Source organism: Phaseolus vulgaris, chromosome 10, assembly GCF_000499845.2.
Source record: "Phaseolus vulgaris cultivar G19833 chromosome 10, P. vulgaris v2.0, whole genome shotgun sequence".
Classification (NCBI taxonomy): Eukaryota; Viridiplantae; Streptophyta; class Magnoliopsida; order Fabales; family Fabaceae; genus Phaseolus; species Phaseolus vulgaris.
In genome coordinates, this window is record NC_023750.2 from 29,480,016 (window position 1) to 29,500,798 (window position 20,783).

The window sequence follows — 20,783 nt, forward strand, 5'->3', positions numbered from 1 at the left end:
TGCAAGGGCTGCAAGAAGCAATGGCAGCATCGAAAGCGGAGCAAGAGCGCATGCAGGCTGATCTCGCAGCGTCTCAGGCGAGAAACGAGGAGTTACGCCGTGGATGGCGCAACGTAGACGAGCCCGAGACTACCACCCCACCCAGAGAATTCTCAAAAGCATTCTCACAAGCAATCCTAGAGACAACAATCCCCAACACGTTCACGGGGCCCAAAGTAACCTTCCGAGGGATGGAGGATCCTGAGGCGCACCTCACTGCGTTCCACACACAGATGATGCTGGTAGGCGGTTCTGATGCCATAAGATGCAAGCTCTTTATGAGCACTTTGACTGGGATGGCCATGGACTGGTTCATCAGCCTCCCAGAGGGTCACATCACGTCTTTCGCACGGCTGTCGCGGCTATTCATAGAGCAGTATTTGGCTAACAGGGCCCCAGCCCCAGTCTCATACGACCTTTTTGACGTGAAGCAATATCAAGAGGAGACCCTGAAAGAGTACATAAGTCGCTTCGGGGCGCAGGTGGTGAAGGTGGGTACCACAGACGAACCCATGATCGTGTACGCATTCAGGAAGGGGGTGTGCCCTGGATCTTTTAGTAAATCGCTCAATCGCAGCCGCCCCAAAACTTTTGTTGAAGTAAGGCGTCGAGCGGTAGAACACATTGCCTCTTATGGCGAGGCATACGAGAAGTGCACGACTGCTACGCCTGCACACCCGAAAGCGCAGATGCGCGCACAACCTGCTAGAGTCCACGAAGCCACTACAGAAAGAAAGAATCAAGATAGGAGGCGCACCTACGAGACAAGGAGAACCCAACCTAAGGGTCAATCAGAAGGAAGGAGAGAGGGCAATAGACCTCTAAGGCACAACTTTGTGGTAGAACTTAAAGACCTCATTGTTGTGCCCAACATAGCTGACAGGTTGAGGCCACCTATGAAGTCAAACAAGGTACTGGGACCTCACAAGGAATCATGGTGCGAATTTCACGAAGCGTTCAGGCACCACATTAACAACTGCTTAGCGCTGGGTTATCAGTTGGATGAGCTTGTGAAGAATGGTTTCTTGAAAGATTATCTCGCTGGGACCACTGCGACCACAGCCACGGCGACGCCAGAGGAAGGCCAAGCGCACGAAGTCCCAACTCACGAAGAAGTGCACACCATCTCTGGCGGCTTTTCCGGAGGAGGACCCACTGCCTCTCAACGAAAGAAATATGTGAGGTCAGTGAGTTCGGTTGCAGAGGAATTTCCAAACGACCCATGGGAGTCAGACCTCGTTTTCACAAGGGCTGATCTGCGGGATGTTGTCCCACACGACAATGAACCAGTGGTCATTTCAATAAGTCACGGCAGGAAGGAAGGTACATAGGGTCCTCGTCGACCGAGGCAGTTCTGCAGACGTCATGTTTTGGTCGACCTTCAATAAGCTACAGTTGTCCCCCGACCTTTTGAGACCCTATACTGGATGTTTATATGGGTTTGCAGATAGCCCAATAGAGGTATGTGGCTACTTGGAGCTGAGGACGACGTTCACTGATGGAGCGGCATCACGCACCGAGAGCATCCGATACTTGGTGGTCAACGCCAACTCAGCCTACAACATTTTGTTAGGCAAACTTGCCTTAAACAGATTAAGGGCAGTGTCCTCCACGCGCCACATGAAGATGAAGCTACCAGATCTTAGTGGCAAGGTGATCGTGATCAAGTCAGATCAAGAAGAGGCCCGTAAGTGCTATGAAAATAGCCTAAAGACAAAGAGAGGCGTGGTCATGGTGATGGAGCGACCACTCGTTTCAGATTCGCAAATGGAGTTGGAACCGTTGGAAGAGGCGACGCTCGAGAAGTCCACGCCGGTCGAAGCCACCATAGGGGCGACGCCTATGGAAGATGCACATACTGAAGGAAGAAACGACAATGCCTCGCTCGCTGGAGAAGAGCCAGAAGAGGCGATGCCTGATGCATCCGTGTGGGCGACGCCTATGGAAGAGGATTCCACGAGTGAGTCTCTTGAAGAGAATGTGCAGAATGAGCGACCCCGACCAGAAGATAACATAGTAGAAAGACAAATAGGGGGTAAGGTGTTCAAATTAGGACGCTTGCTGAGCCAAGGAGAACAAGAAGAGGTAGCTGTAGTAATCTCGCGCCACCTAGATGCTTTCGCTTGGACTGCGACGGATATGCCAGAACTCGGATTTTTTGTGTCACCATCTTAACATGGATGCAAAGGTTCGCCCTGTGAGACAAAGAAGGAGGAAGTTCAACGAAGAGCGATGCCTCGTTGTGAAGGAAGAAACACAGAAGCTGCTTAGCGCTGGACACATCAGGGAGATACAATACCCTGAGTGGTTAGCCAATGTAGTTCTAGTGAAGAAGGCGAATGGGAAGTGGAGGATGTGCGTTGACTTCACAAATTTGAACAAGGCATGCCCCAGGGATTCGTACCAACTACCCAACATCAATGCATTAGTGGATAGCGCCTTGAGTTGCAAGATGCTGAGTTTCCTGGATGCATTCTCAGGATACAATCAGATCAAGATGCACCCCAGGGACGAGAGTAAAACGGCATTCATGACGGAAACATGCAGTTACTGTTATAAGGTGATGCCGTTTGGTTTGAAAAATGCAGGCGCCACCTACCAGAGGTTGATGGACAAGCTCCTTGCACCCATGCTGGGAAGGAACGTGCAGGCCTATGTAGATGACATGGTGGTGACTTCGCACGAGAGAGGGTAGCATGCAGCTGATCTGGAAGAGCTATTTGCTACCATATCGAAGTATCACCTCAAGTTAAACCCAGAAGAGTGCGTTTTTGGCGTGGAGGCGGGAAAGTTCTTCAGGTTCATGCTCACAGAGAGGGGGATAGAGGCAAACCCTGACAAGTGTGCAGCCATCATCTCCATGAGGAGCCCAACCTCAGTGAAAGAAGTTCAACAACTGACAGGGCGAATGGCAGCGTTATCGAGATTCGTATTTGCTGGAGGGGAAAAGGGCCACCCTTACTTCCAATGCCTCAAAATGAATAGTCGTTTCGTATGGACAGATGAGTGTGAAGCAGTGTTTCTCAAGTTGAAGGAGTACTTGGCAACGCCACCTGTGCTTTGCAAGCAACAAGTAGGCGTCCCCCTCCACTTATACTTTGCAGTGACTGAGTGGGCCATTAGCTATGTACTGGTCCAGGAACAAAACCAGGTGCAGAAGCCCATTTACTTCGTGAGCAAGGACTTGCAAGGCCCAGAATTGAGGTACCAGTCACTAAAGAAGGCGGCGCTAGCGGTAGTATTCTCAGCACGAAGGCTCCGCCTTCACGGTGGTGGTGATGACAAACCTCCCCATGCAAAAGGTACTTCAAAAGCCAGATGTCGCAGGGAGGATGGTTCGCTGGGCGGTAGAGCTATCAGAGTTCGATATCCAGTATGAACCCAGGGGGTCCATCAAAGGGCAAGTCTACGCTGACTTCGTGGCAGAACTTTCAACAGGGGGAGACCCTCAAGAGGTGGAGTTAGGGTCACAGTGGGTACTCTCAGTGGACGGATCTTCCAACCAGCAAGGGAGTGGCGCTGGGATAATCTTGGAGGGGCCTAACGGAGTGTTGATAGAGCAAGCTTTACGCTTCCCCTTCAAGGCAAGCAACAACCAGGCGGAGTACGAGGCGTTGATCGCTGGGATGCTTTTGGCTAAAGAAATGGGTGCGCAGAGCCTCCTGGCAAAGAGTGACTCCCAGTTGTTCATAGGACAAGTAACAGGGGAGTACCAGGGAAAGGATCCACAGATGGCTGCGTACTTAAGGTACGTCGAAGTGTTGAAGAGAGCCTTCGCTGCGTTTGAGCTGGTGCATGTCCCCAGGGAGCAAAATGCCAGAGCTGACCTGCTCGCCAAGCTGGCCAGCTCAGGCAAGGGGGGAAGGCAGAGGACTGTGATCCAAGAGACCCTCAAAACACCGCGAAAGTTTGTTGCAGACAACTGGGTGGATGTTCTTCACGTTAGTAAAACAAGAGGAAATCCACGGAACCATCGCTCCTTGAGTCAAGATACGGCGAGGGCACCCTGCATCAGCACTTACGCGGCCTCGCCAGAAGAAGGAAATGGTATACATATATGTGCTTTGGAGGAAGGTGACACATGGATGACCCCTTACAGGCGATACCTAGCGGACGAAATCCTCCCAGCAGAACCAGAAGAAGGCAAGAAGATTAAGAGGAACGCCGCAAGGTACACCTTGGTAGATGGGATATTTTTCAGGCACGGGTTTACGCACCCTATCTTGACGTGCGTAAGCGGCAACGAGTGCACCAGGATAATGGCTAAACTCCACGAAGGTATTTGTGGGAGCCACGTGGGAGGAAGATCCTTGGCATCCAAGGTAATACGTGCAGGGTTTTTTGGCCTGCAGTAAGAGAGGATTGCGTGCGATACGCACAACATTGCAAGCAGTGTCAGATGCACGCTGATTGGCACAAGGCGCCGCCAGAGGAACTGAGATCCATATACAGCCCATGGCCTTTCCATACTTGGGGAATTGATATCTTAGGCCCGTTCCCATTGTCGATAAGACAGATGAAGTACTTGATCGTTGCCATCGAATACTTCACCAAGTGGATAGAGGCCGAACCAGTGGCACAGATCACTGCGCACAAGGTACAACACTTTGTTTGGAAGAACATTGTGTGTCGTTTTGGGGTGCCAAGGCGTCTCATTTCAAACAATGGCACCCAGTTCGCGAGCCATTAGTTGGGGAAGCTATGTACAAAAGTAGGAATCAAGCAGGTGTTTGCATCAGTCGAACACCCCCAGACAAATGGGCAGGTCGAGTCAGCAAACAGAGTTTTGTTGAGGGGTTTGAAACGCAGATTAGAGAAGGCTAAAGGGGCGTGGGCAGAAGAAGTACCAAGGATTGTATGGGCTTACCACACCACGCCTCAATCCTCCACCATGGAGATGCCTTTCAGCCTAGTGTATGGATCGGACGCCATGATCCCAGTAGAGATCCACGAGAGCTCGCCACGTTTCCTAGGTTTCGTGGCAGAAGAGTCCAACGAAGAAAGGAGGGTGAACCTGGACCTAATAGATGACGCTAGAGAAGAGGCGAAAATTAGGGTCGAGGCTGTGAACAGAAGAGTGGAGCGTCAGTACAGGTCCAAGGTGAAGCTGCGACAATTCCAGGTTGGTGACCTGGTCATGAGGAAGGCTCACACCTACGAGTTAGAAAACAAGTTGTCTCCCAAGTGGACTGGACCGTTCAGAGTAACCAAAGCCAAAGGGAATGGTTCGTATAAGTTAGAAACTCTAGAAGGGGGCCCCATCCCACGTAGTTGGAATGCGGCTAATTTAAAGTTTTATTTCAGTTGAAATTCTGTAAAGGGGACACTCTTTTTCCCTCTCGGGGGTTTTTTAATGAGGTCACCCAAATAAAGAAAAGAAAAGTTTAAGATATTTCTGCCTTAGTTTTTCCCTTTCTTGTAAGATCAAAGATCAAAGATCAAAGAAACAGAGACAAAGATGAGGCGTCGCCCAGATAAGGCGTCGCCAAGGTAAGGCGTCGCCAAGATAAGGCGTCGCCAAGGTAAGGCGCCGCCAAGATAAGGCGTCGCCTAGGTATGGCGTCGTCAAGATAAGGCGTCGTCAAGGTAAGGCGCCGTAAAAAAATGTAGCGCCACCAAGATAAGGCGTCGCCAAGTTAGCGACGCCACGATAAGGCGTCACCAGAACAAGGCGTCGCCAAATAAAGAAGCAGGAGTCAGATGCGAAGCAAGATAACAGGTATGTTGAGTACAAGTTAAAAATCCGGGACCCTAGTCCTTGAGTAGGGGTTAAGGGATTCCTTCGGGACGCCCCCTCCTCAAGTATAAATAGCTAGCCCCCGATACCAGATATCAGTATAAGTTGAAAACCGGGCGTCTAGTCCTTGAGCAGGGGTTAAGGGATTCCTTCGGGATGCCCCCTTCTCAGGTATGAATAGCTAGCCCCGGTATCAGATGTTAGACATAAGTTAAAAACCCGGGTGCTTAGTCCTTGAGCAAGGGTTAAGGGATTCCTTCGGGATGCCCCCTCCTCAGGTATGAATAGCTGGCCCCGGTATCAGACGATAGATGTAAGCTAGAATCTGGGTGCCTAGTCCTGGAGCAGGGGTTAAGGGATTCCTTCGGTACGCCCCCTTCTCAGGTATGAACAGCTAGTCCCAACGTCTGATGTTCAGAACATTCCGCCTTGGTGTTTTCAGACACCCTGAGGGCGATACGACATTGCTGTAGCAGGCCTTTTCTCAGGCGTGGGTACCAAACGCAAAAAGATAAGGGCTAAGTTGCCTTTGTGCTTTAGACACTCCATGGACGATACGGTGCTATTGTATAGACCTCTCCGTGGGCGTGGGCACCAGAGCGCGACTTTTGTCCCAAAGTGTTTAGACATGCTGAGGACACCCAGAGCAGGTCTCTCCTCGAGCGAAGATACCCAGTATAGGTGGGATAAGTCCTCATCGCCCTTGAGCGATGTCGAGGCCAAAAAAGAAGAGACTCCCCTTTTCATCCTAAATTGATGAGGTAAGTAAGAAGCAGGGAGAAGATTTTACAAGTTCAGAGAGAAAAAAGAAACTCGAAAAGTAAGAAAGAGAAGCATAAAAGCATGAGTTATCAGAGACAAGGAAAATACACAAAGTTAAAATCCTCCCTTGCCTTTGGGCAATGACGAGGCAGGCGACGCCTTCATGAGGAAGATTCCTCGTAGATAGAAAGGCCAAGTGGGGTTATAAGTGAAAAGATCAGGAGAAGGGTATGCATCGCGACTCAGAGGGGAAGGGTAAAAGAGAAGGTCACGTACTACCTAAAGAGTTAAAGTCAAACGCGATGAAGAGATGTATCGAAGGTAACACACTCGATATAGTAAAGAAAGCAGAAGCTAAAAGTACACAAGTATGCAAAGAAAAAGCAAATAGGCATTCAAGTAAAAATCAAGAGTTATAATTACAGATGAAGTTCATGACAGTTGCAAATTAAGCAAAAGGCAATTATATTGTATACACATCAAATGTTTGGTTGAAACGCAAAATAAGGCTATTCTTCAAGAGCCTCTAATGCCACGATCTTGCCATCAACCACCTCGTTTAAAGGGCTGCACCTGGAGACGTCGATGCCTGGACCAGAGCCTCTGCGAATCCATCAGCAAACCCAGTGGCAGCCTCCTCGACCAGCTTCTCTTCAGCAACTTTGAAGTTGGCAGCTTGAGCAGTCATCTCTTGGTCCTTGGAGGCCAAGGCAGAGATCAACTTTTGGACTTTGGCTTGGAAGGAGGTGTTCTCAGTGTTAACCAGGAGCATTCATCAGTTTTGTCCGCAACTGCGACCTCAGTCTTTCCCAGTGTCTGCTCCCGATCCATACACTGGTCCTCGAGTTTCTTCTGGTATGCCTTGGAGGTTTCTGCTGCCGCCTCGAGATTAGCGATCTTTGTTCGAAGAGGCACCACTTCATTAGGGAGCCCAGCCTGGGCTTGAGCCACCTCATGCAGCCGTTTATTGGCCTCCTCCCTTGCTTTCTGCGCCACCCTCAGTGAGGTCTTGTATGCGTCCTCCTGACGTCCCCAGTGGGTGGCTAGCTTCTCCTTCTCCTCTTTTAGGGAAGCAACTTCCTTCTCCAGTGCTTGGAAGGCGGAGGCTTGGGCAACCTTGGCTCTGGACTGCTTGTGCCAGGAGTAGGCGCAAGACATGAAGGCACCCATATAGTAGTATAAACTTTCTCTCTAGGGCCCTTCACTTTGACCACCTGGGGATGCCCTGCCCAAGAAGCCCCTCAACGAATCTTGCATGGGAGGAGGTGTTAGAATATATGACCTTAAACGAGAGGAGGGTGAATTGTTTAAGAGGGATTTTCGCAAACTTTGAAGGTATAATGAAAATCAATGCTGAATTACAGAGAAAAGAATCAAGGAAACAAAGAACCAAAACTGTTTCAAGATGATATCAAAAAAACAATCGGTTGTTTCTTTGAAACAATCGGTTGTTTTTATCAGCAGTTTATAAAAACAACTTAAAAAAAGAATTTAAAGAGTTAAGGGTAAGAGATAAGCACACAAGCAATTTATACCGGTTCACTCTTACACCAAGAGCTACATCCAGTCCCCAGAAACCACTGGGTATTCCACTATGCAATCAAAACCAGATTACAAACACCACACACCAAAGTAGTGACCTTGAACCCCTCAAGAAACACACTACCTTTGGCAAACCACACCAAGAATGTTGATCTTGAACACCTCAAGAAAACCCAACACTCCTTGGCAACACAACTACAAAAATACAGTAATCAAGGAAGAAGGGAATAGAATACACCTGGGTATTACAAAGCTTAAAGTTCAGAATTACAACCCAATCCTATTCCACACACTTAAGAATGATCTAAAGCTCTTTCAAATCTTGGAAAAACTGTTTTGATAAACTCTTTCTGTTACTCCAAGATTAGGAGCGTAAAACCACCTTTATATAGACTAACCAAGTGGTCAAAAGCATTTAATAAAGGAGCCAAGTTAGTTAGGATCATTTAAAACATATTTAAACCGCTTAACAGAATTCTGTTAAGGTTTGCAGGAAAACAATTGGTTTTTTTGTCGAAACAATCGATTGTTTTGGTTTGACAGCAAAGTCAACCAAGGTTTTCAAAAACAGCTAAGGTAAAACAACTTGTTGAATTTTTTACAGCTTTTTAGAAAACACATATTTTCAAAAGGTTAAAGATTCAAATGAACTTGGATCATCTTAAGGAGTGAATTAACAAGTTTCAAACAACTAGACAACACACACACACCCAACAACAAGGTCTTCAAGCTTTCCTCTTGGACTTGGAGACATCAACGCATCTTGTTCAACAATCTCCCCCTATTTGATGAAGACAAATCCCTGGTTTGTTTGTGTTGTTGTTTTTGAACTTTTGTGCATATACTAAGCAAGTATACCAGCAGGATACCAAGGCACACAAAACCAGTTTTCTGCATAAGCCTTTAAGCAGAAAAACCAGTGAAATAACCATAAAAACCAGTGCCAAAATGAGACTTGTGTGCAGGAGAACTATGGTGAATAAGAACATGGCAGCAGCAGAATTTAAACCATGATAAAACCAGATAACACCAGAGTGTATCAGCAACACCACAACACATAAAACCACACCATTCTCCCCCTATTTGTCTTCTCAAATAGAATGAAACAAGGGATACAGACAGCAAAATTTCCAGCATTGAAAACTAGCATATAGCAGCAACATGATAAACCAAAAAACCTATGTGTTGTAGCAGCACCATTGCAACAACAAATCTTTGATACCATATCAGAATTGCAGCAAAATCTATAGTGTATCAGAGCTTATGACAGCAGCTGAATTTACACAAAATTTAAAGCACCATAGAGTCCAAGAAACCACAATTTCTCCCCCTTTCTTTTCTTCACCCAACATTTTTCCAAATGAAAGAAAAATGTCACTTTCTTGCACAAGACAAAGAGATCCGAACTAGTGTAATCTTTACATAAGAAGGCTATACATTCAAAGTCAATGTTTTCTTCAATCCTCTCACCCTTCAAGATAGCATTTAACATCTCAGCCCTTTCCCATTGATCTGAAACATAAATTCCAAATGCTTGAGGGAGACATCAAGTATTGCTTTCACCAAGTTTTGAAAGACGATTAGTAGCAGTAAGGACCAAAACTTGAGCATTCTGAGCAGTAGTAAAACCATCTCATAGAGGTATGAATTCAGATTTAATGCTTATCATCAATCCAGGAATCTTCTACCCTGTTGCAGAATTTCAATAGTTTTTTGGACAGGATTCCAGCTTTTACAAAATGATGTTCTACTCATCTTCTTCTGCATAAATCTTTGTAGAACCTGGATCACTATGAATGATTTCATCAAACACCACATGGACAGACTCCTCCACAGTTATAAGCCATCAACAACACCAGATTAGACTCTTTATTCTTGAAGTTTCTTTACATAGGTCATGAATTTTGACTTGTCAAGAATATGAGTAAGGTGTATATGCTCTTGAACCATAAGCATCACTTTGATCATTCTTCATCATAGCACCTGTACTTGAAAGGTCCTGTAACACAGAATTGATGCATATACAAAGAAAGTATAGCAGCAAGATAACAAGACAGACATAAACCAGTTTTCTGCATATACAACACTAGCAGAAAAACCAGAAAAATTGAAGTAATCAAGTACTTTCAAGTGCAGAGAAGCAACAACATAATGCACAGATTTAAAGTTAACTATACAACCAAATCAAGCATAAACTTCTCCCCTTATTTGATCTACAAATAGATAATACGAAGGGTTGTACAAAGCAGAAATCAGAATGATAATAGAGTAGTCCAGCAATACAAACAATTTTGACATTTCAAGAATATAACATGTCATAGAGCTTTCAAGAAAACAAGTGGATATAATCTTTTATTATCATACTCTGAGGCACACTCAATGTATATTTGTCCAATAGCAAGATTTGAAAAAGAGGAATGGTTTAATCATGCATAAGCAAACTTGACAGCATTATACAGAGATGCCAGAGGAAAAACAATCGGTTGTTTCAAAAAAACAGTCGGTTGTTTTAATGTGACAGCAAAAAAGACATTTTTCATAACCAGAAATTACCTTTTAAATTGATGAAAATGCAGTATGCAATTTGTTCATACCTTTGCACATAGAACCCCAATAGATTCACCCAAAAAGAAGACTTTGAGATGTTCATATGGTCACAAGGCACACTTACATAAAATGAGAAATGAAAACACACATACTCTCTTTATTCTTGAAGTTTTTCTTTTAAGCACCCATTATGCATGTGCCAAGATGTCTTTTGACTTTTAAAGAACCTTGCAAGACATATACAATTGAAGGTGTAGTTACAAAGACTGACTTTACTCTTGTCGCTTTTCCCTTTGACAGTCATTCTTCAAGTCCAAAAATGATTCTTGGCTGTCAAGGATACCTACAAGAAAAGATTAAGAAGCAAGATTTGGTCCCCTTATGAATTTGGGTCCTATGATGTTAGTAGGAGTCTTAGGAACCTTAGAAACCTTAGGAACCCATTTCAAAATACCTTTAGGAACAGAAAACCTTCTTACTCTGCAGAATCTAATAGTGTGGCCCCTTTTCATGCAGTAATGACAAATTTCAACCGGTTGTTTCGATAAAACAACAGGTTGTTTTTCAAAGAAACTTGAAAAGGGTTTTGAAACAAATTTGTTCTTGCTATTTGGATTAAACCCCAACCCACCCTTGCCAAAAACACATTTTTGAGAAGCAAGAACAGTTTCAAGATTGGATTGGCCTTTGGAAAACTTGTCCGTGGTTTTTAAAAGATAGTGAACTTTCTTTTGAAGAGATTCACAATTTTCACAAAAAATTGAATCAACACACTTACAAGAAGAGTTTTGGTAAATCATTTCCAAATTTTCAAAATCAGTTTTTGAATTGATCAACTCTTCTTCCAAGATCTTGACTCTATTTTCCAATGAGTTGTTTAAACCTTTCAACTGTTTATTTAAAAGGGCCAACCTATCAGCTTCTTCATGAGTCTCATTGAAAGCCTCAAGAAGTTGGCTATAATTTTCAACATTAATGGAAGAGCTTGAACTTACACTGCTTGTGTCACTTTCTTGTTTTGTCATTAGACATAAATTTGCTTTTTCTTCATTACTTGAAGAGGAGCTTGATGAGTCACCATTGTAAGCTCTTCTTGATTTTCCTTTCTTCTCATGCTTCTTGAAGTTTTTCCTCTCTTTGTTGGGACATTCAGTTTTTATATGACCCTGTTCACCACATCCAAAGCATGTATATTTGTTAGTGTTAAACTCAGTAGGTTTCTTGCTATCATACTTGTTGAATGAGTCACTTTTGATGTTTCTCTTCTTTAGGAACTTGCTGAATTTCTTAAACAGCAAGCTAAATGTTTCCTCTTCACTTTCATCACTTGAGTCTTGGCAGTTTTTATTTCCAGGAACTTGACTTGATCCAGATTCTTCTTTGTCCATCAAGGCACTCCTAGGATTCTTGTGATACTCTTCAAGGGTATTCCACATTTCTTTGGCAGAACTACATTTTGAAACCTTGAGCAATTCATTAGAATCAAGTGCAGATACAATAATGTTCATAGCTACACAATCAAGATGTTCTCTTTTAGAAGACACATTTTTAGATATAGGCATGAGATAGTTATTTGTAATAACATTCCAGATTTTTCGATCTATAGATTCAACAAAGAATTTCATTCTTATGCACCACAATTCATATTTCATACCACAGAACAAAGGTGGTTTGCTTAAACAGGCACCTTCCCCAAAAGAAAACTTTTCAGCCATTTAAAAAAGATTTAGGATCAAAACTTGAATATCTTTCAAGAACTTAGCTTTTGATGCCAATTGTTAGAATATATGGCCTTAAACGAGAGGGGGGTGAATTGGTTAAGAGGGATTTTCGCAAACTTTGAAGGTATAATGAAAATCAATGCTGAATTACAGAGAAAAGAATTAAGGAAACAAAGAACCAAAACTGTTTCAAGATGATATAAGAAAAACAATCGATTGTTTCTTCGAAACAATCGGTTGTTTTTATCAGCAGTTTATAAAAACAACTTAAAAACAGAATTTAAAGAGTTAAGGGTAAGAGATAAGCACACAAGCAATTTATACCGGTTCACTCTTACACCAAGAGCTACATCCAGTCCCCAGAAACCACTGGGTATTCCATTATGCAATCAAAACCAGATTACAAACACCACACACCAAAGTAGTGACCTTGAACCCCTCAAGAAACACACTACCTTTGGCAAACCACACCAAGAATGTTGATCTTGAACACCTCAAGAAAACACAACACTCCTTGGCAACACAACTACAGAAATACAGTAATCAAAGAAGAAGGGAATAGAATACACCTGGGTATTACAAAGCTTAAAGTTCAGAATTACAACCCAATCCTATTCCACACACTTAAGAATGATCTAAAGCTCTTTCAAATCTTGGAAAAACTGTTTTGATAAACTCTTTCTGTTACTCCAAGATTAGGAGCGTAAAACCACCTTTATATAGACTAACCAAGTGGTCAAAAGCATTTAATAAAGGAGCCAAGTTAGTTAGGATCATTTAAAACATATTTAAACCGCTTAACAGAATTCTGTTAAGGTTTGCAGGAAAACAATCGATTTTTTTGTCGAAACAATCGATTGTTTTGGTTTGACAGCAAAGTCAACCAAGTTTTTCAAAAACAGCTAAGGTAAAACAACTTGTTGAATTTTTTACAGCTTTTTAGAAAACACATATTTTCAAAAGGTTAAAGATTCAAATGAACTTGGATCATCTTAAGGAGTGAATTAACAAGTTTCAAGCAACTAGACAACACACACACCCAACAACAAGGTCTTTAAGCTTTCCTCTTGGATTTGGAGACATCAAAGCATCTTGTTCAACAGGAGGGAGTTTTGGGGCAGGTGGAGGAACGCCTGTGGGCTCAGCTTCAACTCCTCCCTCTAGGTTCATTGATTGAGGAGGCGAGGTGGCGCTCAGAGGATCCTCCCTCGAGGACTCAGCCCCATGAGAAGAAGAGGTAGCAGAAGTAACTGTCTGAGGGGCGTGTTGAGTTCTTTGTCACTTGAAGACTTGCCCCTCAGCAGAATCTTCATCATCAGAAACTACCTCCACTACCCTCTTCCCCTTGTCAAGGGGGGCCGAGGAAGCACCAGCCTCGACCAGCGCGAGAGGCATGGCCGCGATGGGTGGTGGTGAACTTGGAGGTGGATTGGGAGAGGGTTGGACTGATGGAGTTGATGGTGTTGTGGCAGATTGAGGTTGGGGGTTGGGAGAAGATGGGGGAGCAGCGGAGGTTGAGAGAGGGGACGCCGAAGCCCCATCCTTGGACTTCAACACTTGAGCCAGTCGCAACCGTCGTTGCCTGTCCATTTTAGAATCTGCACCAAGAAGACAAACATGGTAGAGGTTAGGCACAAGCTAAAACTGAAACACAAAAAGAACAGACAAATTATGCATCAAGCAAAAACACCAGCAGAAACAGAGACTAGAAGATTATAGGAAGAAGCCCTCATACTTATGTATCGTGCTAGAGCTTCGGCATTGTACTCTAGGTTTATTAAGGTGGCAGTTTTAAAGCCCCACGCTGGTCAAGAGTTGACAAGCCTCTCGATCGTTCGAGGGCAGTTCATCCAACGACTTGGGCTTCACGGTCTTTACCTCCTTCACCCAGTAGAGAGGAAAGTCGTCAAGAGCGGAGGGGTCATAGTCGAAGCAGCAAACCTTGAAGAATTTTCCTTTCCACCCCTTGAAGGATTGCTGGAATAGGGATAGGAGGACCCTTCCAGGAATATTGCTGAGGCTCACCCAAAGGCTCTTCCCCTGTTTCTTCACCTCGAAGAAATGTAGGAAGATTTCCACAGAGGGTGCGCACCCGAAGAACCCGCACAACACACCAAAAGCCTTGACGAAGGCCCAGCCGTTGGGGTGCAGCTGGGCTGGGGCGATATTGATCTCCGTCAACAAATCCCTCTCAAAACGGGAGAAGGGCAAGCGCATCCCAATACACTTGAAGACCACTTGATAGAAGTGGAAGAAGGGGACCCCGTTGTTGGCTCGCTCGTCCCCGCACACGGGCTCCCCTAGAGTGCAAGGGAGCACTGCGATGTCATCATCATGCCTTTTTGTGAAGGCGCAATGGTCGTAGGTGCTTGGCTCCCCTGCGTGGTCCCTCCAAGCTTTAGTAGAGACCAGGCTCGAGCACTCGTCGAGCAGCTCGTCCGGAGCCCATGTGTAAAGGGCCCTATGATTAACTCTTGGGGGTGGAGGGTTGGCCGTCGTTTTGGTACGAGCCATTGACGAAACTGGAGAATCAAGAAGAGAAAAGGGTTCAGGAAGGAAAGGGGAGAGAAGCCCTAAGAAAACCCCTACCCACGCGAGAAGTTCAGGGAGAAAGGAACAGAGAAATGGGAAAGGAAACACAAGAAATACAGAGGCATAAGCAGACCCAGGCAGATATGAGATCAATACAGTAATGGGTGAGAATAAGCGATAAAGAAAAATCATACCTTTGAGCGTTAGGATTGGTAAAAAGGTTGAGAATGCGAGAAGAGAGCAGAAATCGCGGGAGAAACTCTGAGAAGATGAACAGTGCAGAGCAAATGAGAGGGGATGGAACAGTGCCTTGAGCGCGCGATTTCGAAGAGTTATAACGTTAACTTGGGAGCGCTAACGACACTCATCCCCAACCATAGGATCGAGCCACGTGTCGAAAGATTAACGCACAACTTAAGACGTCACATCTTTAGCGCAGAAAACGTCGCGTCAGACTCTCAGAGAGTGTCAAGTCAAACTGCACAAAGGAATGTCACGTCAGCAAGAATGCCACGTGGATAATGGGGGCAGGGCCTTAGTCTTTTCGTTGAAACAAGTGTCAGCTCAAGACTGGGGGGCTTGTGTACCGTCCCGTCCCCAGGCGTTGACCAAAGGTCGAAGTCAACACATGGTGGGACCCCTCAAGGGACCCAAGAAAGAAAGTCAAGAGGTTGACCGCTTGAGGCATCGCCGGGTTAAGGCATCGCCAACAGGAGGCGTCGCCTAAGTGAGGTGTCGCCCGAGAAAGGCATCGCCAGGTTATCGCCAAGCAAAGGCGTCGCCGGGTTAAGGCGTCACCAAGATAAAGCATCGCAAAGCTAAGACATCGCAAGGAGGCTTCGGGCCTCGATAGTTCAGAACATAACAAAGAGACGAGAAAGGTGGCTTCAAGGCCATAGTTCTAGTACCAGTAGGGAGTAACCTCACTCGTGAAGTACCCGCGCCACCTCAAGGAGACCCCCGGAACAGATACGACCCATGAGAGGGTCATGCTCAGGGGTGAACCAGGTGCATGGTGCAAAAGGAAGGTAGATACACTCCCAGGGTGAGTAACTAGAGGTTGGGTTGCATGAGTTGGCACCCAGGAAGTCACCCCACGCGCCAGAAGCACTTCGAGGAAAGAGGGCTCACGCAATGGAATAACCAAAAAGTTGGGTTGCGGCGCTCTGGGACCCTCTGCACAGAATAACGATTAAGTCAGAAGAGCACGTGGCAATAAGCACGTGCTCATTAAATGTTTCAGTGAAAGTTTGCCAAGGTACGCGTTAATTCAGTTAAGATTCAAACGTTCCAAGGAATATTTTTATACGCTTTCAATGCGCTTTAACGTGTTTTAAACACGAGAGATGTATAAAAAGGGACCTTGGGGCATTTGAAAAGGGATCCGAGTTTTGAGCTAATTCTCGCAGTTTTACACAGAGCACAAACCCTAGTTGTCTTCGCTGCGCACCCACTGTGAGCACAAGACGATTAAGGAAACACGGTTTTAGTCATTCAGCATAGTTTTCGACCACCTTCAGAGGGTGTGTCACCTTTGATGTTTCTCGCTAGCTGACTTGATCGTCGGAGTGCAAACGGCCGCGAGGGCGCCCCTTTGTTCACTTCTTTTCAGGTATCACATACGAAGCGTAGCGAAGGTGCCCTAGCTCGTAAGGACAAGCCACGCGCAAAGACGACCCTGGTCAACCGGCGGGAACACTCATTGAATTGATCGTTAACCCTTATGATGAACATTTATGGTATTAAAAGTTCGGTTATAGAATACTGATAATCACTTCAAATTAAGGACATTCCCAATTTTGTGACAGGTAAATACAATATCTTTTTGAATAAAATATAGTTTCTGCAATATACTTGTGATATTTTGTAATGTAAAAGTTAAAGTAATGCAAACTACTTTTCATAATGTATGAGAGCATAATTATATTGTGGAGAAGAGTTTCCCAAATTGAAGAAGTGGCAAAGGTGATAGAAAATAGAGATATTATGAAAAATGAAACAATGAGGGTGTGAGGAGAAAAAAGTGAATATAAATAGCATCTTTTCCTTGGGTCTGGGCTGATATTGATCTTCCCATTACACCCAATATCTCATAGTGGGCCTCAAGTAGAGATACTGAATGCAATGAATAGAGGCTTTAACTTGGAAGTTGGAAGCCATGACATGAAGCTTAGTAACGATTGTGAGCATTGTTGGTGGCATAAAGGAAGAGGTTCATGAGTCCTTAATGGAGCATTGATTTCTGATCTCCCTTCCTTAGCTTGAAACAGAGGTTGTGGGAGGTTCTTTTAGGGTCTGACAAGGTGTAGCCTGAAATAAAAAACGAACATGGATAGACTAACATGGCATTGCAAGCAAGGAAGCCCTACACTAATACAAAGAAGTAGCAAACAAGGAGTATAACACTGGCATCAGGTACATTCTTTGTCTTTCCTAAAAATACAAACAAACTTAAATACATTTTTCAGCCATGAATGACACTTGCACTCTTTGGTCCCCTCTTTAATGAATCCATTTCATTCTTGAAGATTTATATTCCAGTTTGGACACGAACACTCCACCTATACCGTTAACATGACCTCTGGTATTGTACCTTTCCATGCAATATGGAGGGGGACCAGTATCGTGTATTGACCCAATTTATGACTAGTTAACCCACCAAAATACCCTCCAATCTTCTTCTACACAGCCTTCTGGGGAGCACACATAAACCATATACACATTATACATATTTATTTCTTACCGGTTTACCAATCTCCACAACAATCCATGTTTATCATGCTATCCAATATTATTCAGAATTCTAGGGTCAATTTTAGATCTGGGGTTTCCAGATCAGAACCCATCATGCCCTTCAACTTTCTTTTTACCTTTGCAGTATCACATTTTGTACTATTTTCCTCTTTGCATTGGGGAATTCATGACCATTTTAGCTTTGGTTGAAAAATGATTCTTTTTTCTTTACCCCTGAGACATGGTACATCAAGGGCTTGCCTAGAAAACGATGGATACACATGGTGCCAAACTGAAGCCTAGACTATGGAGCAGGCCCATGTTCCGGTTTCCATAACCATGAAATAGAAACAATTATAAGAAACAACACAAATCAAAAATTGTACACTAATCCAATGTTACACAACCTCTTTAGTCGATGGGCCACTTGGATTTTCTACATTTGGATGCACGTAATCGTGACCCACAACAAGCTTTTTCCACTCCCAAAAGCTTCTTCCTTTCCAATTCCTTTCAAGGCCTCTACTATCCCTTTCTTTGCAGAACAAAATTTTAACCAAAATTGAATCATATAGCACTAAACCAATGAGCCAATCAGCATCACACATGACATCACCACTTCCACTTTCTAAACTATATACTTCCTTTTTACAACTAAGTTTGTTTTCATGCTTTAGCTTACAATTACAACTTATATATACCAGTGCTTTTACTTTACCCTATAAAAGACCCACTCGGTCTTGGTTAGTTTTACTGTTGGTGTTGTTGGAAGTGCGTGCCCCATGCATGTCTGAAACCCTTTTCCCATGATGGCCACGTTCAATGTGGACTCGTTTTAGTTTTGGTGTGTGAGGCATTATATATGTCATCATGTAATCCACGTGGAGGAAGAAGCTGTGCCTAAAGCCCAGAAGGCATAAAATCTCTGCACCAAGTTGCCTACGTGGAAGGGTGTTTGTTTAGAGACCAAACCTAAACAACAGAAAACAGTGATCACTATGGTTATTTTAACAGCACACATTGTTTTTGTTTAGCCCTTAATTGGTGTCACAGTTCCACAATTTCATTCACTTCTTCTACCCCACTCTTTTGCCTTTATGCCAACTTTTTCCTCTCCTGTGGCCCCAACCCCCTCACCTCCAATTCCAAATACCCCTCTCTCTATTTATTATCCTACAAACAAAGAGTGCCAAAACAGACACTCATAGAGTTATCTAATGTCTCATCCCCACACTAGAGAGAACTAGAAAGGATTCAACACCTTCACAGACACAAAGAAACACACCCTCAAGCACACACACAGAGTGAGAGAAGGATGGGGAATCACAGGTTTAGATTATCAGATATGATTCCAAATGCTTGGTTTTACAAGCTGAGGGATATGGGAAAGGGAAGAAAGCTAAACACCACACTCTCTGGGAAGAAGAAGCAATCTTCATCCACTTCAACCACACATTCATCAAAACCAAACCAACCCCTCCACCAATACAACAACAACCCCAGAAAGTCCTACTACATCACAAGAGACCTCAAAACCTCACCCTCAAACACCCCAAAGTTTTCCCCTCCAAGAAAATCAACCAAACAAAGAACCAAAAGAAGAGCCCCAAGAACCACAAAACTTGTCTCCTCAGGCTGTAGCTGTCGCACCACCCTCGAATCCATGTGGACCAAATCAGATTCACCACAAGAACACTCTTCCTCATCCCCATTTGACTCCTCACCAGAGTCAGAGTCCCCAGAATTCAGAACAGACCGTGTTCTCCCGTGTTCTTCATCATTCGATGAAATGGTTTCCTATTCAACCACCTCTTGCGCCTCTTGCAGGCTTAACACAAACAAAAAGAACACCACCAACGACATCATCATCGACGTGGACAAAAACTCCATACCAAGAAAAGATAACAAGCTTGATGGCTACTACAATTACAACAACAACCACAACAACGACTATGATGACACCTTCTCAGAACTTGAGCTTCCTCCTTTCATAACCAAGCCACCAAAGTTGCTAAAGAAGAGAGAACTCAAACAAGGGTCGTTGAAGGTGAGAATTGTGAAGGAAGAGTCTGCAATGAAGGAACAGAGGAACAATGGTTCTGTGAGGCGGTTTTCTGTGAATTCTCCGGGGGTGAGATTGAGGGTCCACTCACCCAAAATCGCCGGCTGGAAGGGGCGGAAAAGTGTGTCGTCGACGGCGAGTTCTGGCTCCCGGAGAAGCCTCTCGGAGAGTTTTGCGGTTGTGAAGTCTTCTTTTGACCCACAGAAGGATTTCAGGGAGTCCATGGTGGAGATGATTGTGGAGAACAACATAAGGGCATCCAAGGACTTGGAGGATCTACTTGCTTGCTACCTTTCTCTCAATTCAGATCAGTATCACGACCTCATCATCAAAGTCTTCAAGCAAATTTGGTTTGACTTGACTCAACCAAGGTAATAATAAATGTTAAAGATGCTAAATTACAGTCTCTCATCAAGGTTTCAAGCAGTCACAATCTCATCAATTGCAGACAAATACAGTCGAAATTGCAGTCACAGTATATTTATGAAGAGCTTAAAATCTCGAGGGTGCAACCAAAATCTTAGCTACTGTTTGTTAAAACACTGGCTGCATTTGGAATAGTGTGCAAAATATGGTTTAGAATTATGGCTGATGCAGCTGTAATTACGATAAGATACTTAAGGTTTTCAAAATTGCAAGGTTAAGTTTGCAATTGTGCTTTTGGACTGCAATTTCGAAACCTTTAGAGTGGACAAAATTCTTAGTTTATAGACTTTTAATTTTTCTCATAAAATTTTATCTCTGTAATTATGCATGTAATATATTATGGTAATCAATTTGAATAGACTGTAGTGCTAAGCCAAATGAACATTTGATTATGGAAGTCTTAAAATGATTACAAAGTCTCTGCTATTTCAAAGGGTGTTTTTTCTTCTTTTTTTTTATTTTGTATTTCTTGTGAGGGAATTGTTAATGATGAATCTAATGGGAAATTTCTCTGCTTTGGCTTGATCCGTGGGAAAAGAAAAGGGGTTTGGCGAATTTTTGTCACAAAGGGAATTAAATAATTTATGATTTTATATGCTGCAGAGGGGCATAGAGACTGTGTGGTAGGGTCATTGGCAGGTAACCGTGAAGAATGGTTTCTACAGGGACATTGTTTTATGTG

The 20,783-nt window shown here is 44.1% G+C and overlaps 3 protein-coding genes across 3 annotated transcripts; all 3 read left to right on the plus strand.

Annotated features, from left to right (window-relative positions):
* Positions 1 to 335: 335 nt before the first annotated feature.
* LOC137817867 (uncharacterized) lies at positions 336 to 2,214 on the plus strand. Its single transcript, XM_068621092.1, has 2 exons — positions 336 to 1,362; positions 1,487 to 2,214. Exons 1-2 carry the CDS (start codon positions 336 to 338, stop codon positions 2,212 to 2,214), a joined length of 1,755 nt encoding a protein of 584 aa, XP_068477193.1.
* A 628-nt stretch (positions 2,215 to 2,842) lies between these two features.
* On the plus strand, positions 2,843 to 4,394 carry LOC137817868 (uncharacterized). The gene is made up of 2 exons (XM_068621093.1): positions 2,843 to 3,341; positions 3,478 to 4,394. The coding sequence occupies exons 1-2, from the start codon at positions 2,843 to 2,845 to the stop codon at positions 4,392 to 4,394; spliced, it is 1,416 nt and encodes a 471-aa protein (XP_068477194.1).
* A 13,770-nt stretch (positions 4,395 to 18,164) lies between these two features.
* LOC137818950 (transcription repressor OFP1-like) lies at positions 18,165 to 20,517 on the plus strand. The gene has a single exon (XM_068622616.1). The coding sequence runs from the start codon at positions 18,929 to 18,931 to the stop codon at positions 20,048 to 20,050; it is 1,122 nt and encodes a 373-aa protein (XP_068478717.1). The 5' UTR covers positions 18,165 to 18,928; the 3' UTR covers positions 20,051 to 20,517.
* Positions 20,518 to 20,783: the final 266 nt, after the last annotated feature.

Coding starts and splice junctions, on each gene's coding strand:
- LOC137817867 (XM_068621092.1), top strand. CDS start 336: ATGGCCATGGACTGGTTCATCAGCCTCCCAGAGGGTCACATCACGTCT. Junction 1,363..1,486: donor AAGTCACGGCAGGAAGGAAG/GTACATAGGGTC, acceptor ATGGGTTTGCAG/ATAGCCCAATAGAGGTATGT.
- LOC137817868 (XM_068621093.1), top strand. CDS start 2,843: ATGCTCACAGAGAGGGGGATAGAGGCAAACCCTGACAAGTGTGCAGCC. Junction 3,342..3,477: donor CAAACCTCCCCATGCAAAAG/GTACTTCAAAAG, acceptor AACTTTCAACAG/GGGGAGACCCTCAAGAGGTG.
- LOC137818950 (XM_068622616.1), top strand. CDS start 18,929: ATGGGGAATCACAGGTTTAGATTATCAGATATGATTCCAAATGCTTGG.